General features: G+C 42.3%; 1 protein-coding gene and 1 long non-coding RNA gene across 18 annotated transcripts in view; one reads left to right on the forward strand and one right to left on the reverse strand.

Annotated features, from left to right (window-relative positions):
- LOC128413734 (uncharacterized) overlaps positions 1-15,903 on the forward strand; it is a 58,211-nt gene that overhangs the window by 38,092 nt on the left and 4,216 nt on the right. The gene's annotated exons all lie outside the window — the stretch shown is intronic.
- KCNMA1 (potassium calcium-activated channel subfamily M alpha 1) overlaps positions 15,462-15,903 on the reverse strand; it is a 536,674-nt gene continuing 536,232 nt past the window's right edge. For 8 of the 17 annotated variants that reach the window (XM_053388117.1, XM_053388128.1, XM_053388114.1 and 5 more), the window contains one exon: positions 15,462-15,846. In XM_053388117.1, the coding sequence (XP_053244092.1) occupies positions 15,695-15,846 (152 nt within the window). In that variant the 3' untranslated portion in view covers positions 15,462-15,694. Of the gene's footprint in view, positions 15,850-15,903 lie in introns of all 17 variants that reach the window. The other 9 variants (XM_053388116.1, XM_053388113.1, XM_053388115.1 and 6 more) reach the window with 3 other exon arrangements.

Below are 15,903 nucleotides of genomic sequence, written 5' to 3' on the forward strand. Positions count from 1 at the left end.
AAATGTGGTAGATCTGTTGATTTTATTTATTTGGGTATTTTTTTAAAAAAATAAAATAAACAAAACACACCAGGCTGATAAAGGCATATTAGATTTGAGAGTCGGTTCTGTCCCCCTATATTTCTTGTGCTGTTCTTTCTAAGCTGTATTTAAGGTGTGACTTTCTCTCTCTTTGGATGACCTTGGGCCAGTCAGGTTTGCTTTCTGGCATTTTGGGCACCAGTATTATTTTTTATTGTGTTCTTCTGAGTGTCTTAGCCATTAAGGGCCGTGTCAGAATAGCCATAGCAAGCCCAGCCCACCTTTCCTTATAATATCCATTAGATTATACACTGTGGGTAGTGCACAACCTTGAAAAATGGCAGAATTACCAGCTAGTTCTGATAGTAAGCTCTGAACAGCCCAACGCTGCTCAACCTGTTTCTTAATCACTTGGATGATGGATTAGAGGAGATGCTGATTAGATTTGCAGAGGACACCAAACTGGAAGGTGCAGCTACTTCTCTTAGAACAACCATGGGTTCCCAGACATTGCTGAACTACAATCTCCACCAACCCTAGCCCAGCCCAGTGATGCAGTAAGATAGACCCCACTGTGGATCAGCAGGAGAGGGGGGCTCTCTGAATATGTTTGTGTGTGCAATGCTGTATATACAGTGTGGACATTGGCTACTTGGGCCAATGTCCTATGTGGAATAGATTCCTACTAGAATAGGAACCTTGGTGGGTTGGCCAACCCTTGATGCAATTTGGTTTAGCCACCCCAATCTTAAGAGGTTTGGTAGACCACAAGCTAATCACCAGTTAGCATTTTTAGCTGCTGTATTGCATAGCTAATGCAATTGTAGACTGCATCAACATAGTGAGTGTCCGTATCATGAAAAGTAATTGGTCCCACTCTATTTGGCTTTGCTGTGACTTTACCTGGAGTACTGTATCCTGTTCTGTGCACCACAGTTTAAGAATCTGATCGATGAAGAGGAAGGAGTGCAACAAAGGTAGTGAGGAGCCACCACAGGCAGCTGGTACCTATTGAAATTGGTAGAGACAAAGACCAGAGAGGCCAACAGTAGGTGGAGCCAGAGCCATTAATTCTATTTTTACCCCCACTCTCCTCCCTGCTGGTTTCTGTAATGGCAACACTGAGACTAAGGAGGAGAAAGATAAGAGTTCCACACCAAAACTGTAGAAGGCAAGTAAATGGGGTCTACCTGAGGTTGGTGGTGCAATGCCCCATTTGCCCTAAAGGACCAGCCTGGAGGTTACCAAGTCCTAAGGAGAGAGGTTGAAGGAGTCAGGTATGCTTAGGCTGGACTGGAGAAGAGATGATTAAGAGGTGATATAACAGCCAAGTTTGAAGGAGCAAGTTTGTTCAAATAATAAATAGTGTTTTGTTTTTAAGAACATTAAGAAAAAATTCCTAACTAAGTTCCTGATCAACAAGAGGACCTCTCATCTTATTCCATGACTGCTAAGCTTACTCAGGAATCTTTGGTGAGATGCCTAGTTGAAAGCTTTTTGAAGCTACACTCTGCCAATGGGATCACGTCTCTGCACATGCTCATTGACACTCTCAAAGAACCCAGATAAGTTAATGAGACAGGACTTGCTGTTGCGGAGGGTCATACCCTTGTCATCCAAGGGACCAACAGCTTCTCTAGCTAGTTTCTTGCTGCTGAGGTCTTCAAATAACTCCTTGTTGTTGGTAATATTTTTAGCTATGTGCTGCTCCTTTGGTTTCCCTTACTATATGCCTGCACTTACTTTGCCAAAGTTTTGTTCCTTTTCGCTCTCTTCATTTGGACAAGTCTTCCATTTTTGAGGGACTCTCCTTCAGCAGAGGTTCTTAAGCAGAGGGTGGTTGGCCAAAGAGCAGGAATGTCCAGAATTTCTATTCATGGAGGAGAGATACTAGAAAAGTTGTATTTCTTTTGGGAGGGAAATGCAATATTTTTCAATCTATACAATATGAAAAACAAAATGGCTTGTGTCTGCTGATTTGTCTCATCTGCATCCCTCACTTTAAAATTAGAACTGATGGTTTCAATCTGTCTTTATAAGGGACATGTTTATCATTTTATGTAATGCTTCCCAAATCAGAATTGTACATCTTGGAAGCTTCATCAAGCAATATTAATTCTGTTATCCACACTGTGAAGACTCAAAATTTCATAGCAATATTAAACACTTTAGCTACTCCAGTGTTAAATGATACTCAAAGAGAATCTTCTCCAGCAACTAGCTATAATACATTTGAATAGTTTAAAAATACTCGAGTTAAAACCATTGATTTAGGGTCAGTGATACCTCCCTTGCATTAAAAGGTAAAGGTAAAGGTACCCCTGCCCGTACGGGCCAGTCTTGACAGACTCTGGGGTTGTGCGCCCATCTCACTTAAGAGGCCGGGGGCCAGCGCTGTCCGGACACACTTCCGGGTCACGTGGCCAGCGTGACAAAGCTGCATCTGGCGAGCCAGCGCAGCACACGGAACGCCGTTTACCTTCCAGCCAGTAAGCGGTCCCTATTTATCTACTTGCACCCGAGGGTGCTTTCGAACTGCTAGGTTGGCAGGCGCTGGGACCAAGCAACGGGAGCGCACCCCGCCGCGGGGATTCAAACCGCCGACCTTCGATCGGCAAGCCCTAGGCGCTGAGGCTTTTACCCACAGCGCCACCCACGTCCCTATAATACATTTGAATAGTTTAAAAATACTGGAGTTGAAACCATTGATTTAGGGTCAGTGATACCTCCCTTGCATTACAAGACCATTATAAATAGGAAACAAAAGCCTAAATAGGCAAAGTCATCTGTTGAAAGGCATTCTACCTCACAGTAGTTAATGTGTGAGAAGAGGTGTCAACTGTTGGATCTGGCTAGATGGCACACCCAGTGATATAGAAACCCTTCACTGAAATCTCAGATGTGTTGAATCTGGTGTGGATGCCAAGCTGGAGTCCAGGGCAGCTTTCTCCAGATCTAGATGTGGAAGGTGTCTTCTCCATTCCAGGGTTCCTGAGGGCACTTGGTATGAGCCAGAAGTGCACCAGGCATTCTTCTGTTGCCGAGTATTCTGAGCAGACCTGACCAATCAAGGAGCTCTGGATAGTTTGCCAATCGCAGGGCCCAATACAGCATAATCCTACTTCCTTCTGTGCTTGAAGTATCTCAGTTGAAGCGGTTTTTTCATGGCCAACCCGCTTATGAGGCAGGATGAAGGAACTGCCTTGGGCGGCAGAAGCTGAAGAGGCAGAGCCCCTGTTCTCACCCCACCCTCTCCATGACTGGCAGCATTGGCACTTCTCTGTTGTGATGGGGCAGGTGGGGCACCATATCTTTGCCTTTCCAGGCAGGGGCAGTGGCACAGGGGTGGCACATTCCCGTTTCAGCTCAGGAGCCAAAACAGATGGTGTGGCCTTGAAGTCCTATTTATATAGCAAGATTGGCCTGCCTTCTTTCTTTCTGGCAGGGCTCCTACTTTTAAACAGCAAGCAAAACTTCCCCACCTCTGTTGCCACCTTTGCATTCTGATGAAAGCTTCACCTGTTGAAAGCAACACCTCTGGATTTCTGATTCATACTCTGTGCTTCTTGACTAATGTTTGCTATTACTCTCTGGTGAAGAAAATGTACCCTGCACAAATGAAGATATATTCTCTCATTTGTTATTAAAAGCTGAGCTCAGGCTTCGAAAGTTCCAGAGTTGAGCCCTGGCTCTCAAAGCAAGTCCTTTTGCTGCAGCTCTGGCCTGCTAAAGTTTGTGTTTGGGTCTCTCTGGGCTGATATTTTAGTATCTGCTTCTCCTTCTTACTATATTAGCAGTGTTGGCACAGGAAGCCCATTCTGATCTGGGGCCCAGTCCAGCTGCTCCAACATGTCTTTGCATTAATCTGTCCAAAGGCATACATAATAGATTATAAAGGGCTGTCTGTATTCTGTGGAGCTGCAAGTTCATGCAGAATGAGGCATCTCTCTGACAGCTGACTTAGACATAACTTTATAAATGTAAGTAGCAGATGGAAAATGCACCCCCCCCACACACACACAGTGAACTGGTTGCGGATGAGATCAATTTATCAGTGGTGTGCATGTTAACCTCTGATAGTTGCTGTGTATCAGAAGTAGAGGAGGGGGACTTCTGCCATCTGTTTTTGTACCTTTTTTTAACACATAGATAAATCCCCAGCCCTTTCATTTGCAATATAAAACTTCAGAATTGGTGGGCAGTGTCCACTGAAGGCTCAGGAAAAGTGAATTTAGAGCAGCCAGGAGTTGTGCTGTGTTTATCTTCCCCTGCTCTTTTATATTCTTGCCCAGAGACTGAGGAGGGGCTAGAAAATGCCGTTAGATGACAGCTTGCACAGGGTCTTGGGATGGAAGGTAGAGTGGATTGTTGGCAAGAGAGTTAGTGTGGTTTAGTGAATAGAGTCCTGGACTTGGAGGAAGGTTCAAATCAAGCTCCCTAGATGACCTTGGACTAGTTACGTTTCTCTACCTAACCTAGGGTGGTTGTGCAGATAACATGGCAGAAAACCACATATACCACTCTGAACTCTTCAAAGAGTGTGATGGGCAGTTATGATGATAAGACCAGCCATTTGGAACTTTGTGAACCACAGAAGAAAAAAAGTGGAATGTGCTGCATTTCATGTATGAATTGTGCTGGTCTAATGTACTGTAAGGGGACACGGGTGGCACTGTGGTCTAAACCACAGAGGCTTGGGCTTGCCGATCAGAAGGTCTGCGGTTCAAATCCCTGCGACGGGGTGAGCTCCCATTGCTCAGTCCCAGCTCCTGCCAACCTAGCAGTTCGAAAGCACGTCAAAGTGCAAGTAGATAAATAGGCACTGCTCCAGCGGGAAGGTAAACGGCGTTTCCGTGCGCTGCTCTGGTTTCGCCAGAAGCAATTTAGTCATGCTGGCCACATGACCCGGAAAAACTGTCTGCAGACAAATGTCGGCCCCCCCGGCCAGTAAAGCGAGATGAGCACCGCAACCCCAGAGTCGTTCACAACTGGACTTAACTGTCTGGGGTCCTTTACCTTTACCTGTCTTTACAAAAGTTGGGTTGCAGGTCTCTGGTTCAGTGTAATTTGCATATGGTGCAATTTCAGCTGCCACCCAGAACCACACACTATTTAAGATTGCATTTGTGTGTTGTTGTTGATGTTTTAGTCGGAACCATGTCTGATCAGTATTTGCTCACTTAAAGCACTTTCATGCAATGACACACTTCTTCTTTGGTGAACACTCGTAGCCAAATAAGATTGTCTTCCATAAATACAGTTTTAACAATAAGTCCGTATTTCTGGACACACCACAACCATGGCATTGTAATAGAAACTGTGTTACCATTTCATCTGGTTCTTTCGTAGTTTTGTTTGGTAAATTCCCCGTATAACTTGGCTCAGAAAGCGCCTGTTTGAGTTCACACATGGACTGTGCCTTGTGTCAGCCACATCATCTGACAGATGGAACGTGATTGCTCAGCTTTAAAACATGCCGTCTGGGATCTGCATCAGTTCTCTTCTTAGAGTTTTAATTCTTTCTGCATGCCTCTGACTAGTCTTTGGGCTTCAAATGTAACCATTCTGAATGAAAGAGATGAATGACCCTCTATTTTCATGGGTATGGGTCATTATGGTAAATCCAGTTTGGGGCTTATTCTGTCTTCAAAAGAGGCCGCTTCTGGAGCACCAAAAGGGGAAGAATGGACAGTGCTCTTTTTTCCAGGACGGCTATCATAGCATAGCGAGGTCTGGAAATATAAAGGGACATTTATGCTGCTAACCCTGCAGATTTCCGGGCAAAATGCCCACCAACTTGGCTTTCAAGTGCATGTTGATAAAAATTGATTCTTGGAAGTCCGGATGATTATGTGAAGTTGAAAGAGAAAAGGATTCTGCCTCAGGCAAGTGCCGGCCACAAAGCAATATCAAGAGATTTCAGAACTGCCCCTGGTCTCCCAGCATCTTGAGGCCCACTGGCTGATTTGGATTTTTGAGAAGGTGCCATGGGCACCACCACAAACCAAAAATCCTGGGGTCCCATAAGAAGCTATGCCCTGGATCCATTTTTATGTCCAATGGCAGCCGTGTGAAGTGATGGGTCTTTAATCTTTACTGTGCAGTCTATAGATACTCTAATTTGATGGCGGTCTGGGGAGCCCAGGATTTTTCTTTTATTACAGTACTCACCAGTACAGTACTTGGCTTCAGTCAGTGCAATGTGGTAGCAAAAAATGCCAAAGTAGGTGAGAACTAATCACCGAAGCCTAACTGTCCACATTGTTTCAGAAAGCAATGGTTTGGCGGACTGCGTTATGCAAACCAGCTTAGTGAATTTACAAGGGTTCTTGGTAGCAAAGGCTCACTTCAGGAAATATTCAACTTTCATTCTAAAAAATACAAATCAGGGATATAATATTTATTATTATATTTAAATCCTGCCCTTTATTCAAGCAGCACAAGGCAGGGTGCAGGGAACACACACAAATGCACACCTTATTACACTGCGGTGTGAAAAGCAGTCTGATGAAGAGAGTCAAACTTCTGCTAAGCTGTGAAGCTGGCCTCGGACACATCACTGCCTCTCAGCCTAACCGACTTGAGTTACTGTGAGAGAATCATCACAAGTAGGCCACCTCGAGCTCCTTTCTTATTCTAAACATATTTCATGCAGGTGATCTTTAAAACACAGAATTGATCATCTTTCTGCAAGCATTTATTATTTTTGTGCCAGTATTCCAATAAACCATTTACCCCTGAAAATGAAGTAGGCAGGTTAGGTTGCTTCCAGATGGCCCCTTTATTGAGCATCCATCCTGATTTGTTTGCAGGGGACTTAGGCAATGTCAGGTATTTACTGAGCATTCATTCTGATGCAGTTGAAGGATGTTATGACATTGGGTCAAGCAATCATTATCCCACACTTTCCAGTGCATTTCCCTATCCATTATCACAAAACGTCTGTTTTGGGGCAGTGGGATGGATTTGTTGCACAGCACCTCCCAATGGACTATAATTGCACATCCTGAATTTGCCAGTATGTGACTGAATCCCACCCAAAATAGTGATAGTCTGGAAGTGCCCTTGTTTTGATAGGGGAAGTGTGTAACAGACATGGTGTTGTTCCTGTTTTTGAAATATTAAAAAAGTCCTTGACAAAGTGGATTATGTGAGAAACTGATCATATCAAGGCAGGAAGCTGAAAAGAGCAGCCATGCTGTGTCAAATTTCTGTTGCCTTCAGCTGATGTTTCTTGGCGACTGGGCCTCTCACTCCCTAAAGGGAAAATAAGTCTGTGGTGGATCAGAAGATCTGGTCTTGAATGGTCTATGTGCCTTGACTATTTGTAGGGCACATTGCAATACATTGTTTTTTATGAATGCACCAGAGTAACCCTGCAGAGGAATATGCTAATAGTTTTGTCTGTTATAACATGCAGCTATTGTAATTGGTATAAAGAGTCAACAAACAGCCTGTCTGACCCTTTGGAGCCATTTTAGCTGTATCAGGACATTTCAGTTGCATCATCGACATTGGGATTGTTCTTGGAGGTGCAAAGATCAGCAGGGTTCTCCCATAATCCACTAAGCACCATCCTCTGCCCCTATCCCACTAGACTCCATCTCTGGAGTCTTAAAGTTCTGAACCTGAAATCCAGAACCCGATTAAGAAAGCCGATCAGGGAACAGACTCTCCAAGACCTGGCCATGTGCATTGTGGCCAACGGACAGTTGGTTTTGGTCAGTCAGGGTCCACCTCCAAGATTCCTGGAACAAGCTGATATTAGAAGGTATTAGATATTAGCTTGGAAGATTAAAGGAAACAGATTTGTTCCATTGTCCCTTCAGCCCAGGAACATTGTGGTGGTGGTGTTAAAAAAAGCCAACACCCACAAAAAGCTGGTTTGTAGCACATAGCATTGAGACTGGCTGGCTTTTCATTGAGTGAGGTACATAATCTCCCTAAATTTCATTTCCTATAATCCCACCATGCTAAATACACATTCTTTCAAGTTGTGTCTCAAGATGCTTGGCAGTAGGAGTCTAGGGATCCTTGAATTAGATGAGGCACTTCAGCATTTAAGGGATCTCTGGTGAATGTACCTGTTGGCAAGTTGAAACTCATGCCTTCTCTTCCTAATTCATTTCCTCTGGGGCAGAAAAGAAAAAGGGTTTCCAAAGGTGCAAGAGACAATAATACTGCCGATTCACTTTCCAAGGTTATTGTAAGGATTACTGGGGCAATATATGTGAGTACTGTACTTCAAACTCTCAAAGGGTTACTTTTGGGTGAGACTTTTAGTTGACTGAGATGCCAGGAATTGCTCAATTACAAGATGATGGTTTAGGGTTCTGGTTTAACACTGAACAAACGCAGAACAGTCAGATCTATGTTCATGTAGCCCTATAAAATAAGGTGCAATTCCACTTAGCTCCCTGCTACAGCTTCTAAATAGATGATTAGCACAATTGTACCTTGTTTTACATGGTTATGTGCACAAGCTCCTGCTGGTAGATTGGGCTGGAAATCACGTGTGCTACTTGTTTGCACACATAATTCCCTGGCAAGCTGTGGCGGTGTGTGCACACATATGACCCCCAACCTAAATATGCATTATATCATGGGGGAAAGAAGGAAGAAAAAAGCCACACAAGTATAGCTCCTTGGTTTTTAGAACACAAATACATAAATTTTTAATCTGAGAAAAATACAAAATGAAACCATGTACAAGTTATGTACAAACCCTTTTTACAAGACAATATATTTATCACTGGATATTACATATGACAAAGTCAGGTAGATCATTTCTGAGCACCAGCAGTTGCGCACTCTCTTTCTCTCCCTCCAATCCTTACTCAAACAAACAAACAAAACAAATGATGAAGCCACACTCCTTTTTCTTGATGAACTTTGAGTTAACACCCCTGTCCCCCCCCTGTTGTCCCTTTGGGAGAAACAGCTGGCTAAGACAGATGCCTCTGTAAGTCATAGTCCCATATTTGCTTCATTGCTGGGCCGTGGGGAGAATGGGTAGGCCACCTTTGATAATTCACAAGATTTTTAAATCTTGACTGCAAGGTTTTCATGACAAGCCATTTAAAATTTGCCACTTCTACTACACATGTATGTCATGGACAGTATCCCAAAAGAAGTTAATTTTTCAAAAAGATTGCTTTGAAAATGTAACACAAGTCTACTAAACCTCACCTTGGAAACATCTGATGACTTTTCTCTCATGATTTTTTTTTTCTTGTTCTAGTCTTCCTAAACTGCATTAAGGTACCAAACTAGTGTTTCTCCTTAAATTTCAATTAGATGCATTTGTGCAGTTTTCTTTTCTCATTTGAAGGCCTCCAGACCATAAATTAATTGGGAATGAACCTGGGTGAAATGGAACATGCAACAATAGCTGCCACAAAACAATACAAAAATTTGCTTGCCTCACAAACCCACTGGGAAGCATGTTTGGGTGATCAGTGCATAGAGAGCGCATTGCTGCCAGGGTTTTATGCTTATGCCTGCTCTTGGGAGGCACTTTAGCCTGGGTATAGCACTCGAGAGAGAGGGAGCCTGCCAAAGTGAATGCAACTAGGCAGGCTGAAGAGTGCTTCACTGGTCAGATCTCGAGGGTCATATTCATGTAGGTTGGCCAGGTCAATTTTTCAGGAAACAAGGCGTGCATGGGACTAGTAGTATCTGAGACAAGGGTATTTCTTTGTGGAGTGTAGAAATGGGATGCATGGAAGTAAGGAAAACCAGTTACCCTGATGCAGCATGGAAGCAGACTGCCCCTTGCACAGCTGCATCATGCACATCTGGCCACGTTGGTCCCGGGTGAGATTGGTCTTTCTTCCCCATGTAGATGGAATGGTAGGATTCTGCAAAAGGGGGCGATGCTTTAAAGTGTAGGACAACTGGTGACCCTGGCAGGTGCATGCCGCAAATGGAGCCCTTAAACTGCTGCTACTTATGTGTGGTGTACTTAAATATTTGAAGACCCTATAAGGTATTTAAAAGGAGGAGGTGGCCGACCTGGCTGTGGACAGTGTCATGAATGCTCAATTTTGAAAGCATGGATCATTAACCCACTTGTAAGTTATTGCTGTTGTTATGTGGCGAGTTCTGCAGCTTATTATTGCAAAGTACCTTAAGCACTTGTTTCTGCAAATAAAGCCCTCAAGTTTACCCATTTTGCTTGCCTCTCAGTGGCATCCCCACCACATCAGATTAATAGTTAGACGCTAATACTGTTTTCTGAATTTCCTTTAAAAATATAGTGAAAGCTTTCTGTGGTTGCCTTCTGCATCACTGCTAAATAGTGTGCTTGAGGAAATACCTTTCATCCTTGCATTCTCACCTGCTTCTGCTTGCTTAACTCTTTATCCTTAGCTGAGTCTCAAGAAAGAAAGAAAAATGCACAAAGAAAAAGTCTGCATTGGCAGGGGCTGAGGGGAAACGACATAACTGCCCCCTTACTTGTGTTGTTCCTACTAGTTCCTCAAGGCAACTGGCGACTTGGTTCCCTGTTACTGTGGCCTCTTTCTCTAGATCTAAAAGGGCTAACTCTTTGATATACCCTGGATGGAGAGAGATCCCATAGCAGTTTCTTCCCCAGTGATTCTTACTAAGTAGTGCTTAGAGGGAGCTGAAACAAATGAAGAAAAGACTCTTCTTCAATTCAATTCAATTCAACTCAGCTGTGAATGACACAGTGAAACAATTAAAGTGAAAGAAGCGGCTAATTACACAGTATGTACTTAAGAATGTAAGAATCTCTTTGTAGTCCATTTAATCCAGCCTTCTGTCTCCAACAGTTACCAAACCCCTACGATATACACAATACAAAAACAAGCAGGGCACAGTGAAGAAAACCATCTGACATTGTTGTTTCATCTCTGGCATCTACTAATTAGAAGTATGCTGTATCTGAATATAGATCTTCCATGTTTTAGCTATCATGGGTTATCAGCCACTGACAGACTTGTCTTATATGCATTGGTATAATGTTGAATTATAGAATTATAGAATGTGTGGCTCTTGGAGTCATCACACCTTATGGTGCAAGACCATTAAGAGGTTGTCTCTTGAATTTTGCTATGTGGCTGCTAATCCAGACAACTTCTGAAATTACAGATGCATAATTCAATGGGATTGGGGGAGGCTTGCAGCTCTACCTTCATTAATTGTCGTTTTCTACCACCAGAACTGGAGGATTGACTGTCTAGAGGCAATTCACCTATGTGCAAACCCTTTCCCAATATTTTTCAGTTCCAAAATTTAGCATTTCATTTCATCCTCAATTCAAAGCACAGAAAAAACATCTTTAGACTTGGCTTTATTCCTCTCTAATTATTATCACTAAGCAGCCCATGAGCTAGCATGTGCAAATATTCAGTGTGTGACTGATGGCACAGGGGGATAAGAAACTGGGACCATGTTTGCAGGATAGCCATGTGTTTGTGGTCCTGCCTGTGCAATAGCCAATGCTTGTAGGCTCTGCGTGTATGAGAGCCACCACAAGGTAACTGCAGAAAAACCACCTTCTGTTGAATATAAATTTGTGGACATCTGTTTAGCCAGACCCTACTTATCTGACTTTGTTTAATTTCTCTGTTGCCTAGACAGGGGCTGGTGGGGGTGGAAGGCAGGGCGCCCAGCAATAGGTGCAGCAGAGCCAATGGCAACAACTGTCATTTCCATCTTGCTCCCTGGTGAGTTCTACAAAAGCATCACTGAGACTAAGGAGGATGAGGATGACGGCAAGTGCTGCCTCTTGGACCAGTTGTGAACAAGAAAGGCAGGCAGATGCGGGATGGCTGAGGGACCAGCCTCCACTGTATCTAGATTTGTAGGCCCAGTTTGCGTGTAATGCTAAGAATAAACCTTGATTACAGCTCATGGTTTGTCGGGAGTGAAGCACGCCATGAGCTTGAGTTCAGACATAATGATGACCCCTCCAAAAAAGGCTTGGCCCTGGATTGGCTAGGTGTTGCATGTATAACTGGTTGCAGTCACACAGAAGTCATCATTGCCTGATGTATTTGATGTGTATGTTTGGGTGGGGGGGGGGGAATACTATCCTGGGGCAGAGTCTGAAGGCACTTGATGATGCAGTTTTGCTGAAGCTAAGCAGGCTCTTGTCAATGCCTCTATGAGTGACTGCCTGGAAACCGCTTGTACCCTGCCTTCATTTCTGTTACGGAAGGAAGGTGGAATATAGATGCAAAATATCACTTGTGGAACTGATTGGTTCACACATGAAACTGCCCTCATATGAAAAGTTCCAATTCTCTGAGGCTGCATATTAATGTGGAACAATGTAGTGTGTAATCCAGGCAGGCATGGCCAACTGGGAATGCTACTGCTTTCATGGAAACTGTTACCAATGAAGGCTGAATTGCCTCTTCCCCAGGGCTGTCTGTGTGTCTGCTATATGAAATGTATTAAAGTTTTGAAGACAGTCCATATTCTGCACCAAAAACCTGAACTTCTTACAAATTGTGCAAACTAAGTACAGTACTTTTTCCACAGTTTCCCTCATTCTGTATGTTACTTTGCAATGTTTCTTATATTGAGTCATGCATTCTAATTTTGCAAGATCTGGAGAAGAGCAAGGAACTGTGCTTTAAAGGCCAATAAAGTCCCCCTGCCCCATGTTGATTTCTGAAAATCTGTTTCAGCCATTCTCCCTGTTGAGTGAGATTTAAACAGACTTACCTATACTCAGAGACTTTCAAATATACCTTCATAACAATAAGGGCTAGAAACTTGTTTAAAATAATACATACATACATACATACATACATACATACATACATACATACTAGAAAGTGAGCTGAGATTCTCAAGAAATTCTATCTATACCTAAGGCCACATTTTGTACTTTTTCTCAACCCACTGAATTGGAGTGCATACACAAGTCCTTGCCTATCCATATCCAGTCATTCAAAGCTATTAGCAGTCACAAGAAGGAAATCGTAAGAAAGCTTCCACTATAATTCCAATCTGTGATCATCTTTGCATGGGCTTATCCGTGTGTTGTATTTATTTACAGTCTACACCTGGACCTGCCCAGTTCTTAATAAAGATGCATTGCACAGCTGAGCTATGAGTGCCACTCTTTATTATTTCAACTTCATTGTTATAAAACTTTCTGCTTTATGTAACATGGCCAAAGAAATAGAACGGTGAGCTTTTTTTCTTTACAGGTAATTTAAACTGATTTAATTCCTGTTCTTTGCTCTCAAAGCAGACAACCACTTGGACCCAAATTGAGTGAATTCTCTTGGCATTGAGGCATATTTCGCTTTTTTGTGTCTTGCAGTTCATGAATGAAAAAGGAGTACAGACTCAGGCACAATCCACATGCGTTTGCACAACCTACACAGGCTGCAGTTTGGCCTTTGCAAACCGTCTGGGTGGATTGTGCCCTTTGGGGGGGGATTTTTTAATGACCTAAAGCAAAATCCAGAATACAAATTGCAGCCTGCCTGTAGACTTATACTTCTCAAAGCTAAAACCCACCTTGGTTTTGGGTATTGTGATATGGGTATAAAACAAACTGCTGTTCGTTTGCTCTTTGTGAGGAAAGTGGTGATATAAGTACTTTTGATAAGCAATCCAATTCCCCATACATTATATTCACAGTTCTTAATTTCCCCTCTCTTTTGAAAAGCTAATTCTACAAAACATAATGACAAAGTAGTCACAGTCCAAGAAGTCACTCCGGAATTAAGTCTATTAGGTGTGAGTATGAATATATTTGTACTGCAGCCAGTAGACAAACATTAAAGCTGAGATAGTTTTTAGCTTAAAATAGTGGGTTATATAGTGGACAACTTTATCTGCTCAGTACTTGTTTGATTCACTGATATTACTCTAATGATAACAATATCACAGAATGTTTAATCTCAGCGTTGGTTTTTTTTTTACAACTTTGCACAATTACAAAGCCTAAAATCAGCTTGTGTAGTGGAACCTGATGCCAATCTCTTGCCTCTGCCTGATTGTGTCCCCCTTCACTTCAGGAGATCATCTGCCCCAGCTCAGCCTAGATCAGCAGTTCGTAATTTAAACCGGAGAGAGTTGCTAAATTATTTAGAGCCTCAAATGCTGGAGTGACCATATATTGCAGCGCAGATATGAAACATCACCATTTTGCCTGATGGCTAGAAAGCTTGTTGGCCGTTTTGTAGAAAAAACTCCTGGCGACCTTTCCTACAGGCCTTTTTTTAAAATATTCTATTGAATACATTCATTATTTTTTGTTACTACAGTTATGCTTGTTTTGTTGTTACCTTTAGGGGCAGAGTCCCAAAAGCTTGGAAATTAAAAGTTTTATTTCTATCACCTAACAAAGGAAGACAGAAATTAGGTGGCTGCAGCATAGCATGAGCAGTGCCTGAACTACAATGTTTACATCACAATTAGAGCTCACCTAATATCTGGATGTATTGCGATTGGGAGGCTGGGTCCGGCTTTTGCAAGCACGAGAGGCCATTGGCAAGTTGTGGTATGGAAATTAGTTTTGTCACCTTTCGGGCTGCAAGACTCCAGCTTATCTTTTGCTAAAGACAGTTCCTGGCATATATTACAATCTGATTCCTTGTCTCCCTCCCCTTAAAAATCAAAACAAAATAGGTTGGGATTAAAGGCCTCTGAATCTTGGTGATAAACTTGAAATTTCCATGCTTGACCCCTTTGCACCGAGATGTGTTAATCATAGTCAACAAGAAGCAATGAAGGGAAGCAGCGTTTCTTCTACCGCTTTCTGGGGAGTCCCCATAAGACTCTCATTTATTTGCTGCATTTTTGTTTTATGCTATGCTAACGTCTGCTACTTCATTGCCACTATTAGCCATTTATGTGATATTGGACTTTCTATTTACCTGTGAGGAAGATGCTCTGTATGAACATCTGTAGTAACTATTGGAGCAATCCCATGCATATTTACTCAGAAGTAAGACCCATTGTGTTCAGCGGGGATCACTTCCAGGTGAGTGTGCACAGGACTGCGCCATATGGTAGTAATCTAATGGATAATTTCAGAATGAAGTTAATTTTACAAAAATATGACGTTTCCACTTTTTTTTCCAAAATAAATATGCTTCAGTTTATTAAGAGCTGGTGTCAATGCTAAACAAAATACACATCTTCCAGGAAAGAAACATTCTAGTATGCTCTTCTTTGTTACTTCTTCTTTGAATTACTAAAATACAAGTTGGACCTTTTTAAAATACATAATTTTTCTCTCTAATTACATTTTTTTTCTTTGTTTTGTGACCATCATTCTCCTGAAAGACATGAAAAGGAGCAGGAATATAATATATATATTTTGCTGGAGTCTGGCCACATTTGTAGCTGTTTTGTTAAGGGAAAATACTTGACAGTGAAATAAAGAAAAAAATATATTTTCTTTCTAATAAATAAAAATAATTTAGAACGCTAGAGGCTATACATGACTGCTTTGATTATGTTGTTTTATAAATGAAATAGTTTCCAAAATACATGGAAGCAAATATTAAAGGCAGACAAACAAAGATCTGTCTACTTTGCTTTCTGGCAAACACTTGCCTTTCTTTAACTTTTCCCACCAGTGGTTCGGCATGAAAGAGGAACAAATGTCACATCACCATTCATGAAGTCTGTCAAGTCGTTGTTTTAAAAAAAAATAGTTCTGGCCTTCTGTGAGTCAACATTCATCTTCAACTTCTCTGATTGGTGGTATCAAGCTGCTTGTAGACTTATACTGATTGATCTGATTGGCCATGTGTGTACTCATGGGCTTGATTTGAATGTTTCTGGGATAGGCATTATCCGGCTCATCTGTAAACCATTTCTTTTCTGCTAAAGAGCAAAATGGATAGAGAGACAGAACAAGGGAGGAGGAAAAGGAAAAGT

This window comes from Podarcis raffonei, chromosome 5 (genome assembly GCF_027172205.1).
Source record: "Podarcis raffonei isolate rPodRaf1 chromosome 5, rPodRaf1.pri, whole genome shotgun sequence".
In the NCBI taxonomy this organism is placed as follows: domain Eukaryota; kingdom Metazoa; phylum Chordata; class Lepidosauria; order Squamata; family Lacertidae; genus Podarcis; species Podarcis raffonei.